This window comes from Lithohypha guttulata, assembly GCF_036872675.1.
Source record: "Lithohypha guttulata strain CCFEE 5908 chromosome Unknown scaffold_4, whole genome shotgun sequence".
Lineage (NCBI taxonomy): Eukaryota > Fungi > Ascomycota > Eurotiomycetes > Chaetothyriales > Trichomeriaceae > Lithohypha > Lithohypha guttulata.
In genome coordinates, this window is record NW_027042753.1 from 2,846,778 (window position 1) to 2,867,795 (window position 21,018).

A 21,018-nucleotide genomic window follows, 5' to 3' on the forward strand; every position below is an offset into this window, starting at 1 on the left:
GCATTTTTAGGAAGTTGACGATCATAGATTCGGTGTGCATGGTACTGTTTAACTCGATACACGTCTCATTACTTTTGCAGGCAGGCCTAGCAGATACTATGCTTGGACTAGCAACAATCTCTACATTCAGGATTCAAGCTATCTTAAAGAATCAATACTGGGATCAAAACATTCCATTAACATTTGAGAGAATTACAAACCCTCCAGCATTAGTATAGGTAGACAAACTCATCGTTCTTGCCATCAGGCAGATCCAACAACGCATTCTTTCCTAACTGCGCCTCTTCGGTCGTCTCAACGTCCGAGTCACTCTGCTGATAATGCTTGGCCATCGACAAGTCCTTAATCTTCGCCGGCTTCCCATTAGCCAATCTCTTTCGCTCCTGCATTTTATTGAGGAAGATCAAATTCGCCGCCTGGATACCAGTCAACGCGACAAGCGCCACAAAGATACCAAGGACTTTCTTGAGGCCGGGCGCATATGCTGGAGCGTCTCTCTTGTTAAATAGAAGAGGACCGATGATGTTTCCTGCTGAGGAACCAGCGTTGTAGAGAGACATGACTACTGACTAGAAAGATTATTAGCAGGACACAAAAGAATCCGTTTTTGTGAAAGCTTACCTTCTTCGTCGTACCACCAGTATTGGAGATAATCCAGCTGGCGATCAATGGATTTCCAGCAAACAGAAAGGCTAATAGATAGTATCCGGCAAGTAGGGCACCTTGTTTCGATGGGTCGTTGCGAGGCAGGACATAGAGCATGGCCAGACCAGCGATGACGGGTATACAAAAGGCTGCCAGAACCACGGACTTGTACTTGATTTTGTAGGCAGCCCACGAACCAAGTAGGATGACGAGTAACTGTACAGCACCGAATGGGATGTTGAGTAGTGCTGTGATGTACTTATCGTATCCCAGACCCGCAATAACGAGTGGTCCGAAGGTGTTTGTGACTGATGCTCCGACGTTTAGTAGCAACGACAGGCCAATCCAGAAGTATGTCTTGGGCTCTAGTGCCAGTTCGGCGATATGGGCCCATTTGAACTCGCGAGAGCCGGTACCGGTCTGGTTAGCACGAAGTCTCTCGATTGCTTGTGCCTTCTCGTGCTCTGTGAGAAAGCGAGCTGAAGGTATGTCGCTGTCAAGTTTCCAGTAGATGAACGGGGCTGTGATAACCGTCACGAGACCAACGAACATGAAGATGATTTGCCATTCGTGTAGTGAGTCGCTCTTGATATGTCCGAGTCCGTACGATAGGGCTGCCGCCACCATAGTGGCTGCTCCATTTGTGCCGTACCAGCAAGCCACGCGGATTGGCTGCTCTGATCTGCGGTACCATTGAGATGTTATGACCGAGAAGAGAGGAAGACAGCCTGCTTCGAAGAGTCCGAGAAAGAAGCGGGCTGCCATCAGAGATTTGAAGTTCATGGCCGCAGCCATACATGTCTGGGCAATACCCCACCCAAGACACAAAGATGGCATTAGGATTCGGTGAGGAACCTTGACGATGAGCCATGACGAGAATGGCTGCCATGCCAATTGTGCGATGGGCGCGATGGATCCAACGAGCGAGTATTGATTCCCACGAAGGTTGGTGTCTGTCTGAAGACCGAAAATGGCGCCGTAACCTAGGACAGACTTATCCAGGATTTGTAGGAAATAGACCCATACCAGGATAGAGAGGATGACTTTGTCAGTCTTGCGCTTGATGCGCTGGTTGTCTTCTTCGGTCACGACGACACGCTGGTTGCCAATGATAGATAGAGCACGATCTCCATGATGTTCTTGCTTGAGGTCTTCGCTCGACAGCCGGGAGCTGACGTCTTCCTTGTGCATGTTGATCACGACCGATTTGGTCGTATCGGCCATGCTGCTGTCTATGTAAGATACAGGTGCGCGCTGAAGCTTTACAGAGCACTGGCTGAGCGTGGCCACCTGATCGGAGGGGGGATGGACTTTATGCGTTATGTCGGCAGCACATTGCCGGAGACCTCCAATAGCCGAGAGCCTCAACTGCAGTTGTGGTCAATTGCCGATAGTCTTGTGACTTTTAAGTTGCGGAGGCTGGCACTGCATGAGAGCAGGTCCGAGCATTTCGAACTTACGCCCCTACCATTGCTCGACTTCACTTCATTTGCCGTGAGACGCCGACGTACTTACCAGCGCTAGTATGGATGTCTGATTTAATATGGACCGAAGAAACCTTAACCAAAGACACGAGATTCTGCGCCCAGCAAGTCACTGACCATCGCCGCTCTATCAAGGCCTCCGGAGGGCGAACAAAGGCTGAAAGTGAATTTGTGGGGGCCCCGGATTCCAGCACTCCCCCGTGCCAAGAGATCTACCTCCTCACAAGCCACACGCGCATACTAGTGTGAATCTTCTTGCTCTCACCACGGCTATTGAGCGTTATCACCAGTGCTGGGATAGTCATTCAAGTGTTTGATCAGCAACGGCGTTGATTAGCGTGTCACGATGATATACCAAGAACGAAGGTCGGCACAGCTCCGTCTTGCCTTGTCTAACATGTTATCTCTGTTTCATCGTGGTCGGTAGCCTTTTACCTCATCACATTCACTACTACTCCGCCTCAAGCCTTCTACAAAGATGACTTCAACACCCAAGCATCAGAGCATAGTCTCTCAGCATGGCACTTCATCGTCGAAGGCGTCCTGACCATCGGCCTCGCCCTGATCTTCGCCTTCATCCTCCCCAACTCCAACAAACGCATCCTCACCCTCTCCAACCTCGAATGCGAATACATCCAATGGAACTTTGAGCGCGACCTCGGCCAACAAGACAACAGCGACGAACAAACAGCCTGGCAAGGTCTAGTCCTCGCTATCCAAGACCCAAAAACCTGGCTGATGATGGCCCTCCTCACATCCACATATATCTGCCGCACGGTCATCAACTTCTTCCCTAGCGTCGTGTCAACACTAGGATTCAATCGAAATACCACGTACGGCCTGACTGCCCCACCATTCATGCTCTGCGTGCTCTGCATGCTCATCAACGGATTTCACTCCGACAAGCGACAAGAGCGGTACTGGCACATCGTCGCCCCTCTCTCAGTCACAGTCCTCGCCTTCATCATCGCGGTTTCAACCCTCAACACCGCAGCGCGATATGTAGCAATGGTGCTCGTGCCTGCATCCTTCTATAGCACAGCGATCGTGATTCTTTCGTGGATCACGAGCAGTCTTAACCAGCCGAAGGTCAAGAGAGCTGCTGCTATTGCGGCGATTAATGCCGTGAGTAACACGGCGAATATATAGGGGAGTTATCTGTATCATAGTGCTCCAAGGTATTTGGTTGCGTTTTTAGTGTTGATGGCTGCGGCGGTTGGGGCTATTGCTGTGGCGACGGTGACGAGGGTGTATCTGAGCAGACAGAACGGGAAGCTTGATGCTGCGCATGATGTTGGGCGTAGTGGACCGACGGATGCGCAGATTGCTGCCGGGTTTAGGTATACTTTGTAGTTGAGCCTGTTTAGGATGGCGGGGATAACAGTAACAACGGAGACAGAATAAGATCGAATAGCTGTCTGTAAATTGAATTAAGTGGTTTCAGGACGCTCAACGCTCATCTGTACTGTTACAGGTTATCATCTCTTGCTCAGAAATATTTCTCGACCCGCTTGAACAAGCCTTTAGCTCGATTTTCCACTCTATCAGTCGTCGATTCTTTCCTGTGCCTTCCGTCTGCGGTATTTGTCCGGCTCTGTTTCCTATGATGACTGCCTGCTTCTGCCTCTGTTGGTCGATATACTTGTTGATGTATTGCGTATGGGTTATCGTTGTTTTGTTGTTGGTGGTGGTGGTGCTGCTGCTGCTGCTGCTGCTGCGCCCCCTGGCCATAGTTGTATTGGCTATAGCCACCAGGAGGTAGGTTTCCCGCAGAAGTGTTCTGGATAGGTGTACTGCCTGCAGCGAGGTAGTCAGCGTATTGTGGTTGAACGTGACTGAGAGGCCTATTGGGGGGCTGCAAGCTGCTGTAGAACTGAGTGCCAGGTGTGGGGATGGGATCGTGAGCGCTTTGGGGAACGTAGTGTTCTGCCGCAGTAGAGTGATTGTGAGGATGAGATTGCTGTGAAGAAAGTGTGCTCGGTGCACCTGGGCCGAAGGAAGGAGCAGTAGACACTGCTGAACCACGAGAGTCTTGGTGTAGTGTACCTGTAGGATTTGGACCGAAGGACGGAGCCGCAGATCCGGTTGAACTTCGTTGGTCAGGTTGACCACCATAGGAATAGCCCGAAGGAGGAGGTGGTGAACTATATCCAGTCATCGAGGGCGGGGGTGGTGGAGATGTTGTGTGAGCATATAGTTGCTGCTGATGCGAAGAAGAAGATGTTGCGAGTCCTGGTTGTTGTGGAGGAGGTGAAGCATATCCACCACCAAAAGTGACTGGCGCGCCATGACCTATCTGGTAGCCGGCTTGTGACGACCCTTGAGGTGGCGGGCCAGAAACATACATCTGATCGTGTCTTGTGGCTTGGTTGAGGCCAGTACCTCCTGCGTGATCTTCTGGTGGAGGCGTCTTCTCTCTATGTGCTATAGGCTCAGGCGCAGCAGGTGCGGCAGGATTGTAAGCCATAGGTGCAAAATCAGCAGGTTGCTGCTTGTTACTCCGTATAGAGGACTGTCTTCCTGGTTGTGAAGAGAGGTCTGAGAAAGCAGGGGAAGGAGAGTGCAACGGCTGTCTAGCTGGACCACCGACTGGTGGTGGTGGAGGAATGTTGTGGCTCGCGAAGGACGAAGTTGGACTGACAGCATTGGCGCCCTTCTGTTGTCCATTGTACACAGGATCGTGCACAGCCATATTCTCGAGATTCTGCACAACAGGGCTCATTTGGTTCGCTGGAGTTTGACCCATAGCTGTTTCTGGCTCATGGAAGCCCTGATCATGTTCATATTCGGGTACATTAAGCTGTTTGGCAGGCAGAAGCTTCTTGAAACATTCCAGCACCAGTCGAGCATCGTCCTGAGCCCACAAGTAGACATCGATGGTATGCAATCTGTACTTGGTTCTGCTGCTGTCCCTCGGATCTCCTGTCGCGAGATGCCATTCTTGTGGATCGCGACTAGATTTCGGTGAGCTCGGACTCTGAGGGGTGCCACCATCAACCTCGATCGTCAGGCGCGTTGGGAAGCGCTCGGAATTTGTGATGCGACAGGTATCAATGTATCCATTGAATGCATCCTGATCAGCAGTGCCAGGATTGTTTGCGACTTCTATCCTGCTTGAATTTCTCGTAGCATTGTAGTATATGTAGAAATATGAACCTTTGTCAAATCGATGGACCGAAGGTCGCACTGTAGGTTGTCCGAAATAGTAATGGCAATCAGCAAAGCTGTGCATGCATTAGACTATTGAAATCGTATCGCGTTGCGGAAAGCGCGACTCACACTGTGACCAGACGATCTTCGCCCGGTAAAGGTGGCATACTGCGTCTCTTGCTGCTCTTGGTTCTGCACGATGCTGTTGCTCTTCGTCGACAATGTCAAGGTTGCTGCGCTGAATGAGTGTAGAGAACGTCCAAAACTGAGAAAGTGTCTTCAGAGCAAGCCGCCTGAATGTTCGCAGCTCAGGCGGTTACACAAATGAGCCTGCCTTGTAATTGGGATCGACGTAACAGTGGGGATAGCGACTGCATGGCTGTACCATTGGATCCTGATGAGCTCCGCTATTGTGAAGCCATAAAGCTTGGAAACTGAAAATAGCTCACGTCCTTCATTCCAATCCTCTCATAGTGTACTGGTATACCAGTCAGCCGGGCTACCAGATTGCTTGAGTGATCTGTGCTGCAAGTTTTATGAAAACTCATGAGTGTCCGATGAGGCCACCATATTCCATGTGGCATCCCACGTAATTGAGATTCACTCCACATCTGCTTCTTATCCTAGGCGATCTCCCGAAGATGAAGGGACTTGCCTTCACACCGGCATCGTGCCGATCCATATCAGTAGTGGAAGGTAGGTAACAAGCTAAACAAAACGAAGGGCTTCACTCTTCTGTTTGGAACTTTCGCAAGCACAGAGACACAAAGACCGCAGAAGGAAAGTCAATTATTCATAAATTAAGCTAGGAGATTCACCTTATAGAACTCGAAGCAGGCCTACCGCAGATAGACAGCCTTCTCAAATTATCCGAAGATGTCATCAAGCTCAAACTTATCCTACCCAAAGATATTCTCCCTCGAAGGAAGAACAGCAGTCATTACTGGCGGCACACGAGGCATCGGCGCCGCAATGGCAATCGCCCTCGCTGAAGCAGGAGCAGGCATAATACTAATCCAACGTGACGAAACCAACACAACCACCCACCAACAAATCCAATCCCTCGGCCGCTTATCAACAATCTACACAGCAGACCTCTCCAAACAATCCGACGTAGCCACCCTAACAAAACGCATCCTCAGCGACAACCACGACCCAAGCATCCTCATCACCTGCGCCGGCATCCAACGCAGACATCCATCCCACGAATTCCCCCAAGCCGACTGGGACGAAGTCCTCCAAGTTAACCTGACCACCGTCTTCACTCTCTGCAGAGATATCGGCGCATACATGCTGACTCGTACACCATCCCCATCCGGCCACAGAGGAAGCATCATCAACGTCGCAAGTCTAGCTACCTTTCAAGGCGCCCTCACTGTCCCAGCATACGCCAGCGCGAAAGGAGGCGTAGGCCAGCTGACGAAAGCCTTGTCGAACGAGTGGGCTAGTAAAGGTGTGAATGTCAATGCCATCGCGCCGGGTTATGTTGCGACGGATATGAATGAGGCGTTGATTAACAATCCTGTTAGAGCTCCGCAAATATTGGAACGCATACCTGCGGGTAAGTGGGCGACGCCGGATGATTTTAAGGGCCCGACTATTTTTCTGGCAAGTGAGGCAAGTCGATATGTGAATGGAGAGATATTGACTGTGGATGGAGGGTGGATGGGGAGGTGATAGCTGCGCAATAGTTGCAAGCTGGCAGTTTCCTGCTTTGTTAAGGTGAGTACTCGTGCATGTCGTGCACCTTCGCTCTCTAGAATGTCATTAGTATATCAATATCAAAAGTACATTCCAACTCAAAAGTGCTAATTATGTGGAGAGGAAGCGGAAGCGCTTGAAGAAAACGAGTGTGTGCTTGGTTTATTTGTTTCCTTCCATCAATTTCCTGCCTGCAGCTCATTTAACGGTATACCTCCAGAATCAGAAAGAGCGTATCAACGCCTCTGCTGTAAAGGCAACCTAGAACAGCTTCACTACACACCCCTACATATCTCTTCGTTCATGCTCCCCACATTACCTAGCCATATCCACGGGTCCTGCCCTTGACCATATCGACATATGATTTTTCGGACTTTCCCAGCCTGTCTAGCAGGACCCTACATACAATATTATCTTGTACCTGAAGTTTCTGTAACATTTCGACGCTGAATAGAGATTCGTGATTTCGTAAGGTAGTTTTCGAAAGTTTTATAACGCCGGTGCTCTGCGAGAGCTGTCTCGATCGCAGCCATGCTTCTTCGACCAGTACTGGATTCACTTCAAAATTTGAGTTGCCTTCTGCAGACCTGTCGAACACGATCGTCGGAGACGGCTGCTTCGACGTGCCTGCTTTGCAGTAGAGTAATTGTCGCAAGCTGAGAGCATGCTCCGAGCTAGGCATTAACGTTAGTTTCAGTGCTTGAAGTTAGACACTAAATCAATAGGAAGTCCCAGCAGTGCTCACGCATGACATCACGCCAATGAACTTCCTGCAGTCGATGTTGCAAATTAGCACCGTGGGCCACGTTTGCATTCGCTGATGGTAGTGGCGAATGATTGACGTTGCCGAGGGCCAAGGGACTTGTAGCTCCAGCCGTAATAGGTGTGGCCTCACAAACAGTAGCGGACAACACAATTTCGTCGTTTCTCCTCCACAGCTCATTCAACAGTCGACTGAGACGACCCAGATTACCAGTCTTGCCTGCCACACCTAACATCTCTGTGCGTTCAGAGAAGATCCTGCGGAATGCTGAAGCTGGAGTCGAGTTCGAGCCGGCAATGAGTAGAGGCCAGACCAGTGACCTATCGTATCCATCCGGTCCAGAGGGAATAAATTGCAGCATATCCGTGATTGATTGTACCAGATTGACAGCAGCATTCCCGAATCGATCAAATCCTGGAACCAAGGAACATAGATACAACCGTAGTGCCTTTCGGAAGATCGCCGTGATGTTGCGCGATAACTGGCGTGGTCTGATGGCACCAGAGCTTGAGTATGGCTGCTGAATTAGTTCGTTTGACATTTCAGTGGCATCCAGCTGTTGGCCCAGAGATTGCACGTGAGAGCAGACACCGATGTCGTCCAACCTCTTCTCCAACCTCAGTGCATCTAGACATGCAACTTCAGAGAGTAGATACATAACATTGTCTTGGCATCCCATAAGCTCAGCTAGTCCCGTGCTGCCTGCTGCGAGATGTCTGTTTCGATAAGTGTCGGCGAAGACGGGAGCACGTCCCATCATCGTTGCTCCGAGGATATCGATCCATGCGGTCAATGTCATGTTGAACGGAGGGCGGCAGTCGTGAGGCTGAGGTGGCAGTTGTTCCAATATTTGTGGCAATTCGAGCTTCCGTACAAGCTCAACTGCAGCCTGAAAATGTTGGTGCCAGGGAATATCTCTTTCCAGATCTTCTGCGTGGCCAGTAATACATTGCAGTGAAATCATACCCAAAGTCGCTTCGAGCACTTGCTGATGGTTCGAATCCGCACCTAGGTTGCCAACAACTTCCTGCACAAATGCGAACTTGTGCCTGAGAATGTCACCGTCCACGTTGTCGACAGCATTGAGCCCAATCGACTTCATATGGATAGCAGCAGCACTGAGGCAACAATGTAGGTATGCTTTGTTTGTTTCAAGTGCTGGTAGTATTACCTCTGATTTGACAGATCCATGCTGGTTGGCCTCGAGGATGGGGAACACCATGGGTAGGATGTTCTCGATGAGGTGGTTGAGTAGAGGCTGATCGCATTCGTCTACTTCTATTTGTGCTGTTTGAGTAGCCTGAGGTAGATGCGACCCATGTGAGAAATCGAAAAAGTTGAAGTCGAGTCCCTCCTCGCCGTGCCAGTCAGTGGGCGTTTCGAAATGAGCTGTTTGTAGAAGGTCGTCTCCGGTGTAAGAGGGCAGCACTGAATGAGGTGGAGGTGGTGGTATGAAAGTGCTAAACGTCGATATCGATGAGTCCCTACGTGTTGGGATATCGTTGACAAACATCTGCCTCTCTGTCTTCACGTCAACTTCGTAGGTGAAGCCTTGACCATAGAGTTCTGGATGAGCAAATGAGGCAGCGTAGTACTGTTGTGCATGCGGATCGTAGTACCCAGGAGTGCTTGGAAAGGAGGGATCCATGATACCATCGTCGAAGTCGTCAGATTCCTCCGAGTCCGCTCTCTTTGCTGGATTCCAGTCTGGTGGTGGCATACTATGTCTCGCATGTGGTTGTACTTTCCCAGACTCTTGTGAAGCGGCCTTCTCAGTTGTCTTCGTACGCTTAATGAGCGACTTGATCAGGTCTTTCTGCTTCCTCCTAGTTTCGTTATTACTCCACCAAGCCGGTCTCTTGTATTCACAGTCGAGTCCAAGGTTTCGGCATGCTCGACACCTAGGCTTCTCCTCGGAACACTTCTTGCGCCGCAGACGACAAGTAAAGCAACCTGGAATTCTTTAGTATTCATCGATCGAGCGAGAGACGCATGCGACTTACCAGATCTTGACCTTCTGTGCATCTTTGAACTTTTTGGCGACGATACCTTGCCCGCCGCCGAAGCCTGCTGTTCTGCCGCCTGTGCCATAACGCTATTGAACTGTCTAACTTGATCTTCTATCTTCTGAGAACGCTCAAAGTAAGCTGCAAATTAAGTGGTCAATATACAGACACGGGGATCCAGTCCCTGGTAGACGAAAGAACAGATTGAGACCGCCGTTGCACCTTTGCTGAATTAGATATTAAGGAGTGAATGCGCAAAGTCAGCCCAGCTGTCTTTGCAAAGTGCCCAAAGGACGACAACGAAGTTGCAAGTCCAACAAGGTCACAGCGGTCCTGCCTCTGAGAGCGAGAACGGGTAGTTCAGACGCTGGCGGCAGATGAGACTTGTGTATATGAGTATCAACGCGGCAGTCTTGCATATGCAAGAATCTATTTTTGTCAGTAACGACAGTGCACACCAGATGAGGTCGAAGATCGAAGAACAAAGTCAAGCGCGCAACAACAATGTGATTGGATCAACTGGCAGGAGATGTTTGAGGTGAGCGAATGGGAAGGCTACAATGGGATGCAGTATCTAAAGATATCGCGCCTGTTTGGCCATGGGAAAGGCGCCATTGTTCTGTCATGTGGTGTGTAGGGAAGAACAAGGTAGGCAAGCAAGATGGCCATGGTTGAGGTCGGCAGGAGGTCCGGTGCTCGCGACGTGAGTGGATGGCTTGAGGTCTGCAGGATGAGTCGAGAGACGCATGAAGCGTTGTGGTTTGTCTGCATAGAGTTGGGCAAGGTCAAGCCAAGCAAGAGGTGGGGACGGTAGCTCCCCACTAGTCCAGCCTCTCAGTGGCTGGAATGAACGATGCATCTGCAGCTCTGTCGTCGCTGCCAGTGATTGGTAGAGGCTAAAGAGCTCGGCGGTTGCGCTCTAAATTTGACTCACGGCCCAGTACTCGAGTAAGAGCTTGCTTGTGCTCACAGAACTCCCAAGCTCACTTGATCTAACAAAGGCTATCTTGTATGCTGCTTATCGAATCCCGTACCTTGGCACCATTGACTACGGTGTTGCGAACCCTTTCAAAACATTTAAAATGGTTGATGACTTGCGACATCTGGGACTGGTATGAAGAGATGTCGAACCTCCACGATATCAGGAACTCAATACGTCCTCGTGACCCATATACAACATAGGACGAAACTCACGGGTATACACAGTAGTGCCACGGCCACTGTTCTCGTCATTCTTGGACGACCCAGGTCGGCATATGTTGAGACTGACACAACATGTAAATATGCACGCAATAACCCCATTGACTTGCCAGGCTAAGCAGCTGGGTGGATATAATGTCCTCTCGCTAGATCATGTCCCGCGTCCGAATACCTTGACTCGTGCGATATTGTGGATGTACGAATGCCTTGGTCAATCAACTCATGGGGGCATTGTCTCTCTCGTGCTTCGCATCGACTGGTAGATCTCTGTAATGCTCAGGAATAAACTGCTCCAATGATTCGGTCATCTTTTGATAAGAAACAAGCACAAAGCCACTACGGTAGAGGTGCAAAGACCGAAGGCTAAATCATGCTACTCGGTGAGAGTCGCACGTTTCCCTGATCGAGGCCATTTCTAATATTACACATCAGATAGATTCAGCTAGAGGAGATGAAAATGTGTAGTCTGCCCCTAAAGCAATTTCAACATCCCCGAGCTTCTAATAACTTGTACCGCCATAGCTGGTGTGATTGTGCTTAGCACTATTCAAGAGAACATCGAGTACGTCAAGAACGTGCTGCTTCTGGCCAGGTAAATCAGACACAGCACTTGATAAGTGGTCAGATCACGAAATCACACCTGTTCCCACAGCTCATTGGTCACGAGCAGTTCCGATGGCGTTGACCCGTGGCGCCTATCACATCTTGTGATGACAAGTTCTGTCGTGCATTAGCTTGGTGCTGTTCAAGCACATATCGATAGTTTCCTTTAGCGAAAAGTAAGACGCACAGACCACTAAAGACTGGGGTAATCATCTTGGGTTAGCCTCAACGTCGACTGATGTAACGAATGCATGCTCTTTGGACACAAAACCACGACATTATCATGAATTAATGCAAGGTCATGACAAACAGCCGATGACCGATCGACAGCATGAGCTGACCAGCTTGTGAACTCTGGCAGAGCAGAGATCGCAGAACTTAGTCACGTATCAGTGATAGTACTGCAGGTTCCAAGGTCTTGCGTACTATCTGCCATCTCAGCGATGCTGGTCTAGAATTCACACCAGGCACGGCCGAGATCAAAAATTGATCCGACGTTCACTACTTAATGAAGGTGGTTGGCCAGCTTGTGAAGCTTTCGTCAATCTGGAGAACTTCGGCAGACTAGCGGCAGCACATGAAGACGCCGATGAACTGACGGTCCGCTGCAGGATATCCATTTCGGCTTATTCCATACCGCTTCTCACACGATACAGAACTCAACAACCGCTATTCCCAAGATACGTAGTGCTAGCCTTCCACCATGCTGGTCGTGATTAGATTGTCCGTAAGTTTACACGACATCAACTTTGTGATCGGTACCAGCCACCTCATGAGATCGAAAGATGCATTCACAAAGTGAGAAGAAGACCATTCAGCTACCAGTATTTCTGCACACATGCTCCTAAGCCCTTCCTTGTGTCTACGGAAGAGTAACGTTACGAGCATCTGAAGCTGTGTTCAGTCCTCGATGCGCGAGGAACATACCTGGTATAATCCGTCGAGGCGACCGAGGCTCTGACACCATACTTCGGTGTCCTCGAGTGTTGTGGAAGGGATAAATTGAAAGTCTAAGACAGCTTCCGGAAAGTATTTGTGCTCGAGCAATCAGTCATCGTGAATGAGTGGTAGATCTGCTAGCTGACCTTGCATTGCTTTGCTGTTGGGACCATTCAATAACACGTCCAACTTTCTTTTGTCCCTTAGTAGAAAAAAATGTGCAAGATACTGTCATTAACTCGTGCCAGGATGACCCATGTCGAGATGCACGTGCTGAGTACAAAAGACTGGAACACATGCTGTGATAATGTGTTGATTGTGAAGAAGAACAATGCAACCAGTCAAGTCACACAGTCTTGGAAGTACCTGCATCGACGTCACGCGAGTGTGATAATGCTTATGCCACAACGGCCTCCCTGCAGTTTCTAACGGTTTCGTGGCCTACGGACAGGGTCTTTGAGCCCTTTTCCATCTTGTGTCTCATGAATGTGTCGCGGAGCAGTCAGACCTGTTCTCGAAGCTTCATGGTTAAATATGCGCAGAGGGTAGGACCAGGCAAGCATATTACAATGTCCGAAGATTTTCTCCTACCGATGTTGTGCATTCTAGGTTGAGAAATGTACCGAGAGCACTGACATAATTGAGTATCGTCGAACACTGAGAGCTGTATATGCAGGGATGTTGTGTTGCGTGCTTTACTTGAGTGCTAGGGCTCGAGTCGGGGTTTATGTTCCTTTCTTGTAAGGATGTTACTTGAAATCTGAGGATTTGTAGCGGAGCTTATGTAAGTCCACTCAAGAAGGATCGGCCGCGCGTGTACTCGAGCACCATCTCAACGATCTCCAGAGCCTGGTTGTAAAGGTGACCTCCGAGCACCAGGCTGTTGCTAGTCGAGGATAATGGGTCACATATCAGTCACAAAGAGAGCAACCTAAGCTCTTTCGGAAAACAGGAGGTTAGACGACGGGCTAGCTTTCATGTGGTACGGCACGCATAATGGGAGGGAACGTGCCCATGCCATGCAACCAGTAAACTGATTGGGAGAGAGAAAGTGCTCAAAACTCAAGATCGAACAGACGGGCGGTTACTACCTTGATTGGTGAGTCGGTGAAGGACCAAGTTATTTTTAACGATCATTGGTGGAGCGTTTTCGTGGAGAAGACTGCCGTTTCATGCCCTCGGCATGTTCCATTGGCCATATCACTGACCTAGCGATCCTCGTAGGTGCAGTCCTAGCCTAAAGCTCCTGCACTCCTGGTGCATTAGCTTCACTCGTCTACGATCCAAGGACGCTTTCTCGTGCTCTCTGTTGCCGCCCACATTCCTGCTGCCCCACTTGACTACTATTCACGACATCGAGTCTCAGGATACACTCTTGATCCTCAATTCGTCACATTGCACCATCTCAACAGGGTCGGAGGCGCGTGCCCCCATGCTGGTCATGGAGACGTCTATACATATGGTATCTTCTCCCTCTGGACACGGTCTTGAGGTCACCGAGTTTGCTAGCAAAGCTTCATCGCGTTACCAAAGACATTCCTTCCATTGTCTATCGCCATGGAAGGTGTGCTCATTGACAACACTCTCTCCGTAGAGATGCAACAGAAAGTGCTAACAATGCCTGCCATGTTCGGTCGGCGATCAACAGCACCAAGACCTCTTTCCGAAGCCACAGTCATCTTTGATACAGACGACGAGGACGATTTCGATACATCGTCTCCAGCAAGTTTAGAATATGACAGTCACTCCACAACGTCGTCACTAGACGCTCTACCTACACCTCCAGATACTGCTGGTTTGGGAGGGTTCACGTTTCATTTTGATCCAGTCCCAGTGAAGGGCCCTGTAGGACCACATTTATTCAGAACAGCTTCCGCGCACAGCTCTCATGAAGTCCTTGAACTGTCACCTGTCCCGATCACTAAGCCAGAAGCACGCCGCGTTTCTTCACTACCTGCTGCAGTTGCCCGACTCGATGAGACACAGGTTCGGAATTGGTCACCACAGCAGGTAGCCAACTGGATGTCCGAAGCAGGTTTTGAATCCTCTGTAGTGGAGAAGTTCCTCATCCACGACATCTATGGGTCCGTACTTCTTGATCTTCAATTCGAAGATCTCAAGGAGATTGACATCGAATCCTTCGGCAAGCGTAGACGTGTTATGTCTTCGATACAACATCTTCGCAACAGCAGCATGGTACACCCTGAAGATCAACTTCCTCTGACTGCCTCACCTATAAAGTCCAGCAAGTCACTATCTCGAACCACCCGAGCAGACGAAACTTACGTTGTAGCTCAGAAGCGATCAAGATCTCGACATGGTAGACATATGCGGGATATTATTACTCCCGCTGAGTCAATCTCTATCGTCGCTATTGAGCAGCTGCTTCCCGAGCCTCATGTCTGTTCAAAGGGAGAAGACTGTGCAAAACGGCAAAAGCAGCAACGCAAGATTCAGAAGATCAAGCAAGACTTTGCAGAGGAAGTCGAGCAGCTGGATGCAAAGTCAATCGTCGCTCCTTCAACTGTTGGACCGTCAGTGGCTGCCTCTTCAGATGTCTTGGGACCAGTAGCTCTTCCTATTACTCCTGAGAACCTCAACAATGTCCAGCCTCGAGACCCGCAGGATCATGTCCGACAGTATCTCCAATTCCAAGGTACTCGAGGACCAAAGGACCTGTCTCCACCCTCAGCTCCGTCAGCGATATTTGCAGCCAAATCTTCCAACCTTCGACAAGAACTACCTCGACTTTGGATACCGTCTGTGGTACAAGTGAGCGACAGCCCTGATAGGACACCTATCTCCGCTCTCCGCAACCCAACTCAGGTTCAATCGGATCTGAAAGCTGCACTTCGCAAAGATCCTTTCCATTATGGTGGTGTTGCCTCGCCAGTGGACGTCTATAGGGTTGCCACGCCTATGTCAGTCACTGATTTGCCTGTGACTGCTCTTCCTATTGATCCTTGTCAACGCGAGGTCTCTCAGTCAGTTCCACCAGAGATGAGATATGGCGTTCCATTAGAAAATACCATCCTCGAGCCAATCCGACGATGCTCTTCCACTCAACCTAGCCGTCGGAGACAACCATCTTTTCTGCCAGCAATTGACCCGGTAATTGAGACGCCACCTATCACCAGCGAAATCGACCTTGCGAACCACGAAGGTTGGATGCGAAAACGAAAGACCACTCGTATGCTAAGGCACGAGTGGCAAGATAATTACTTTCAACTCAACGGCAACAAGCTAGATATGTACAACAGTGACGTCAACCATACTGTTCTCGACACTATCGACGTAGACGAATATGAAGTCCACGCCTACACAATAACATCAAACTCCAAGCTCAAGTCAGCATTTGCTAAGGTCTCTGGAACAGCAACCAAAGAACCTAGCTTTGCCTTTACTCTTGTTCCTGAGGACAACAAGGACAAGAAGTTGTTTGACAAGTCAGGCAATCACCATTTTGCTGTTACCTCTAGCAAGGACAGAGTTGAGTGGATGCGCAAGCTCATGCTCGCCAAAGCATTGAAAAAGAACAACGTTACTGCCATCTAGACAACGTTTGGGAAGCCGTTCCACACACCACTATCATGTTTGCTCACCATGAGAATGTACACCTGCATCTATTTCCTATCAAGATCTCACCGGTCTCACGACCACCATACATTCAGCGAACCTCATTCACAGCAGTATAGCCATCGTGCCAAAAAGCTCACACATCTTTACTATTACATTTGCATAGCGACTGAAGACAGAATCGTTTCGTTTTTATTTCAAAGATACCCCATGGGCAAAGTTTTTGCCCTGCCTCGCAAGAAGAGGAGGATATTCCGAGACATGGTTTGAGCCATGACAAACTCGCATCGTCGATAGCACGATGAAAGGTGAGCCACCAGCGTGGCCATCAAAATTTTCTAGATAGTCTTGAGACCAGTAATGACAAGAGCGAAGCTTGCTTCGATTGAGACTTTCGTACTCGTGCTCCATACTTCTTCCCTGCTTCAATGCCTTCATCACGTTCTATTGCCGCTGCCCTTCTTGCATAAGCGCTGTGATCTTGAGTCCAATCGGCTCGTTGGGCCTGATTAACAAGATGCATATCACAATACCAGTGTTCGACAGTCTGGCCACTTTTGAGCCATCACATTACTAGTGCTGCATCGGATAGAGCAGGTACTTCTGGATCACGCCTCAATCCCCATATCATAAGTGATCGAAATGGTGGTACGTGCATCGCCGTGGAGCTATTGATGAGGGCTTGAATCTGCTTCGGCGGGATTAGTCACCATGGGGTATGCGGGAGCTGACGATTGCGTCGGTGGTGATCAGTTGTGAGCGCAAAGTCATGGTAGCGAGTAAACATGAACATGAACGATTTTATCACCTGAAAATAGATTCTAAGCACTATAGCCGTGGTGAGCTCCAACCACCGCGTTCATAGCGGTAATTTTCTACCACGAGGACAATGGCCTCGATCGTTGTCTCTTTGATGCTGGACTCGATGATCCTAGTCTTGCAAAGATTGATAGGAAACATGACTTCCTCTTAATAAACACACTCTTTATCGCAATCTAGTCTGTCCAGCTTTCTACTTCATCCGTTCACCGAAGAATGAATACACACCTGGTTTCGATACAGGAATCACGTCTCATTCGTAATTTCACACTAGAAGCAATGGCCACTTCGATGCATGCTTCAATCGACGCTCAAGATCTCGCAAAACGGTCGTACAATTCGGGAAGCTGCATTCGACGGCTTGTTCCTACGCCTTTTCAACCAAGCATTTTGGCACGGTATTCGGTGGTCCACTTGTTGGAAAACCTGATTGGCAGTTTTCTCGAAGTAGTAGACAAGCATCACTTTGCTGCCATTTTCAGATTGCTATACAGCTAGTTTACTGGTACTTGCTCTCAAGCTTTACAGAGCGGAAATCTTGGCTATCACTTTGCTGGCCGCGTCTACAGCATTGAGTTTTGGAAGTTGGTAGGTCCTTACTCTCAACTCAGTATCGTTCAGGCTGCTCGCCACGGTGCTCTGACACAGGTCGGAGTCGTGGCTTGTGAAACGCTTGGCAGCATCAGAACAGCGTCATCACTCCACAATACTCGGGCGGAAACCAGTAATCACCCTTCAATTGCGACCAAAGTTGGGCTTAGCCACATCCTACTCAGCCCCAAAGCAATCAAGCATGAAGCCGCAAGCTCGAACGGAAATCACGTACCCGTCATTATTGGTCGCAGTTGCGGACAAGCATTAATGCTGACGAGGACTGGCAGGAGTAACTGCGCCGTTTGTCGTTGCCAGCTTGTTATAAATTAGGCAGTTTCATTTCCCCAGTTATCTCTTTCCTCTTTCCAAACTTATAGCCGTCAACCAAAACAATTCTCACTACTTTCGCACCCAACTAAACAGACACCAAACCCTCACTACTATCAATCAGACAAGATGAAGGTCGCAGCACCACTCCTCCTCGCAACCGCAGCCACCCTGGGCGCAGCTCAATTTGATGCACTCACCTCCGCTGTCGGCAGCGTCATTACCTCCGCTGCCAGCTCTGTTGTCAATTCATTGGGCACACAAGCAAGCGGTATAGCTTCTTCTGTGGTCTCGGAAGCCACCTCAGGCTTAGGATCTATCACATCTGCCGCAGGCTCAGGTATCTCCTCAGCTCAGTCAGCAGCCACCAGCATCGTCAACTCCGCCAACAGCGTAGCCGCCAGCTTGAGCAGTGAGGCTGCCACTGCCACCAACCCTAGTGCCATCAGCTCTATCCAATCTCGCCTCTCATCAGCCAACTCGAGCGCCAATAGTGCCATCGCAAGTGGTGTCGCCTCAGTTTCTAGCAGTGCTGCTTCCGCTGCTAGCTCTGTCTCCCGCAGTGCTAGCTCAGCTGCCTCGTCCGCCGCATCCGCCGCCACCGCAAGCTCGACCGGAGCCGCCAATTCCCTAGCCCTACCAGCTGCAGGTGTCATGGGTAGCTTCTTCTTGGGTCTGGCTGTCTATTTGTGATTCATGTGCGAGAACATGAATGTGTGACAAAAGCTGGAGGTTAAGGAAACAATCAATCATTCACAATGGTGTTAATTTAGCGTTCATGGTAGGAGGATAGCCTCAATTAAAGTACAATCTTCTGAACAATCGTGTATATTGGAATCAAAGTCATTATCCACCCTATGGTTATCAAGGTCTATTATCCCTCCCTCTTTTATCGCTGCACATCTCATGTCCTCTTAGCGGTATTCACATTGTGGCACTACTATCGGCTTTACTGGGAATTTTGACTGTGATATCCATCGCCTCGCTAAGAGTATTGACCCAGCTGCTTCAAGGTTCCCCCTAAGTAACGAGAAACCAATATTGACAAAGCCCACAAACTTCTGTATAAACATGTCCCAAGCGCATACGACAACGAACATAACTACACCATGCCTCCCATGTTCAATTACTATAACACCACATGCTCTGTACCTTTCGTTAATCAAGGAGGTGTTTGCGTTTGTGTTTGGAAGTTTCCGGTAGATCACCAACCTAAACACCCTAGCAGCCAACCCGGGCCTCCACAAATGTACATCATCATGCATGCAAAGTGATGCGCAGTACGTCCGTGTTTGCATACGTGTTTCAGTTATTGGCTGCTGCAAGATCGAACATCGTCACCTTCCTTGATCGGCACCGCATGAAGATCTACAGCAGAAATGCGAAAGGCAAACTCTGTGGTGATCAGGCGACACGTTTTGCGATCATGGTAGCCGCTTCTGGTTGTGATACGATAGCAAGAGTACTGTTTCAAGCAAAACTAAGTAGGGAACTCGATGTTGCGCAAGCGGAGGAGCAGAAGCTGGAAGAAGTGTGCAATGATATGGCAAAATTTCATTTGAATGTCCTGAAACACAAGGCAGTTAACGGTACAAGTACAACAGACTCGCGTCCAGCATAGTTCCCCTTTCCCTGATTTCCAAAAAATGTTACAAGGAGCCGATAGCAGTAGTCGAGCCCCGTTGCACTCAAGTGCATAAGATAAATCTTCTGATGTCTATTCCTTCAGTCCAATACGCGCCCTTCCCAAGTTGTCCCTCAAAAAGTCTTCGTACATGATCACCAGTGTTCCCATAACGCCATCGCTTATATTTCAATTCCACAAATCGTTCTGTGTTGCTCAAGTCCATCGCCTGGAATCCATGTCTTTGGTTCTTTGAATGGTTTCCCTTGTTGGCATGTTGTGATGATGGATTATTGCTTTTGGTCTTGGTGCTGGACGCATGTCCGATCGTGTCGATGTCGATTCTCTTCGAGAACTTTGTGACCCACTCGACCTACTGCTGGCTGAGTAGGAGTAACTCGATCCTGAGCTGGCAGACATATTGTTGGTAGTCCGTTCTTTTTGGTAAAGTTGGATGCGGTCAGAGACTGATGTTTGTGGTGAAAGTAAATTGTAGGTGTAATCTGATGCTGGAGTGATGGTCGAGAACGGTAATTGTTGCTGGCTCAGAGACAGTGTCTGGTATATGTAGTGGGTGGCTCAAATGTGGATAAGTTGAGGCTGAGCTCGTCAAGGCACTTTTGCGGGTATGTAATTATGCCTTGGCAACGATTCAGTCGACGACTTTACTGTACTTTTTGGCTGTGAAGGAAGTAGACAAGACACTTGCTGGTTAGATGTGACGTTATGTAGGAAGTGAGAACGACACTTCCACAAGTATTGGTCATATATTCGTCAGGCAACTATGACTCCCACAGGCTGCCAATTCAGGAAATCAGGCGTTGGAGTGGAGCGAAACAGGCAGAATATTTTAGTTGCTTTCTTAGCGCACTTTTCTCCAAAAGACTGTCAAGCCTGCCTACGGTCAATCAAGTCTTTGCAACATCAAGGTCGCAGTGAGTGTCTGGCGAAACGCGTAAGCTGGAAGGTAAAAGCAAATCAAGCTACAGGCGAGATCAGGCACGAAGGGTGTGCCCTGTTGTGAGGGTCAAGTTCCTGGATGGTCGATGCAAGGGGAAAGCTAAACCTGGACTTACCGCTGCACGCGCAGGTCGCAGCACACTTCATGGACGCGCTTCATTGTTTGCTGAGCATCATGACGTACCAATCCTGAACGTGTGAAGGGAGAGAAGGGGCTCAAATTCTGGTAGGGCTGGGGTTGCCTAACAACAGCACAGCATCCGACTGGACAGCTCCAAATTTGGCATGCCGGAAACACGCTAAACGATCCTGCACCTCTGATCGGCTGTCCACTTTGCTGCCTCTCTTCCGCCTTTCTTTTCGTCTCACAGCACGAATCATGTTGTCCATACTCCTGAGAAAAGACCATCTTGTACTGCATCACTCTCTTCCGTGTCAGATTCCGGTAAAGCAAGCTTGTCTTTAATACAAATCATTGGTCCATTGCTTACTTCCGGTACACGTCCTTCCAGTCGTCCCGGACGTCGCGCTAGACGACCAGAGGCTTTGTAGAGCAGACGCCGTTCATGCCACGATATAAGCGTGCAGAGGCCTCTGTTTCTCTAGCCATATCGCAGAATCGTTACA

The 21,018-nt window shown here is 49.3% G+C and overlaps 7 protein-coding genes across 7 annotated transcripts; 4 read left to right on the forward strand and 3 right to left on the reverse strand.

Annotated features, from left to right (window-relative positions):
• Positions 1 to 209: 209 nt before the first annotated feature.
• On the reverse strand, positions 210 to 1,869 carry LTR64_006195 (uncharacterized protein; the record flags this gene model as incomplete). The annotated part of the gene is made up of 2 exons (XM_064900529.1): positions 210 to 569; positions 622 to 1,869. The coding sequence occupies 2 exons, from the start codon at positions 1,867 to 1,869 to the stop codon at positions 210 to 212; spliced, it is 1,608 nt and encodes a 535-aa protein (XP_064753841.1).
• A 657-nt stretch (positions 1,870 to 2,526) lies between these two features.
• LTR64_006196 (uncharacterized protein) lies at positions 2,527 to 3,278 on the forward strand (the record flags this gene model as incomplete). Its single annotated transcript, XM_064900530.1, has 2 exons — positions 2,527 to 2,548; positions 2,596 to 3,278. 2 exons carry the CDS (start codon positions 2,527 to 2,529, stop codon positions 3,276 to 3,278), a joined length of 705 nt encoding a protein of 234 aa, XP_064753842.1.
• Positions 3,279 to 3,618: 340 nt separating this feature from the next.
• Positions 3,619 to 5,446, reverse strand: LTR64_006197 (uncharacterized protein; the record flags this gene model as incomplete). Its single annotated transcript, XM_064900531.1, has 2 exons — positions 3,619 to 5,353; positions 5,409 to 5,446. The coding sequence occupies 2 exons, from the start codon at positions 5,444 to 5,446 to the stop codon at positions 3,619 to 3,621; spliced, it is 1,773 nt and encodes a 590-aa protein (XP_064753843.1).
• Positions 5,447 to 6,155: 709 nt separating this feature from the next.
• LTR64_006198 (uncharacterized protein) lies at positions 6,156 to 6,956 on the forward strand (the record flags this gene model as incomplete). The annotated part of the gene is made up of 1 exon (XM_064900532.1): positions 6,156 to 6,956. One exon carries the CDS (start codon positions 6,156 to 6,158, stop codon positions 6,954 to 6,956), a length of 801 nt encoding a protein of 266 aa, XP_064753844.1.
• A 737-nt stretch (positions 6,957 to 7,693) lies between these two features.
• UME6 (DNA-binding transcriptional regulator ume6) lies at positions 7,694 to 9,834 on the reverse strand (the record flags this gene model as incomplete). The annotated part of the gene is made up of 2 exons (XM_064900533.1): positions 7,694 to 9,696; positions 9,747 to 9,834. The coding sequence occupies 2 exons, from the start codon at positions 9,832 to 9,834 to the stop codon at positions 7,694 to 7,696; spliced, it is 2,091 nt and encodes a 696-aa protein (XP_064753845.1).
• A 4,214-nt stretch (positions 9,835 to 14,048) lies between these two features.
• Positions 14,049 to 16,046, forward strand: LTR64_006200 (uncharacterized protein; the record flags this gene model as incomplete). The annotated part of the gene is made up of 1 exon (XM_064900534.1): positions 14,049 to 16,046. The coding sequence occupies one exon, from the start codon at positions 14,049 to 14,051 to the stop codon at positions 16,044 to 16,046; it is 1,998 nt and encodes a 665-aa protein (XP_064753846.1).
• A 1,890-nt stretch (positions 16,047 to 17,936) lies between these two features.
• LTR64_006201 (uncharacterized protein) lies at positions 17,937 to 18,500 on the forward strand (the record flags this gene model as incomplete). The annotated part of the gene is made up of 1 exon (XM_064900535.1): positions 17,937 to 18,500. The coding sequence occupies one exon, from the start codon at positions 17,937 to 17,939 to the stop codon at positions 18,498 to 18,500; it is 564 nt and encodes a 187-aa protein (XP_064753847.1).
• Between the last annotated feature and the right edge of the window lie 2,518 nt (positions 18,501 to 21,018).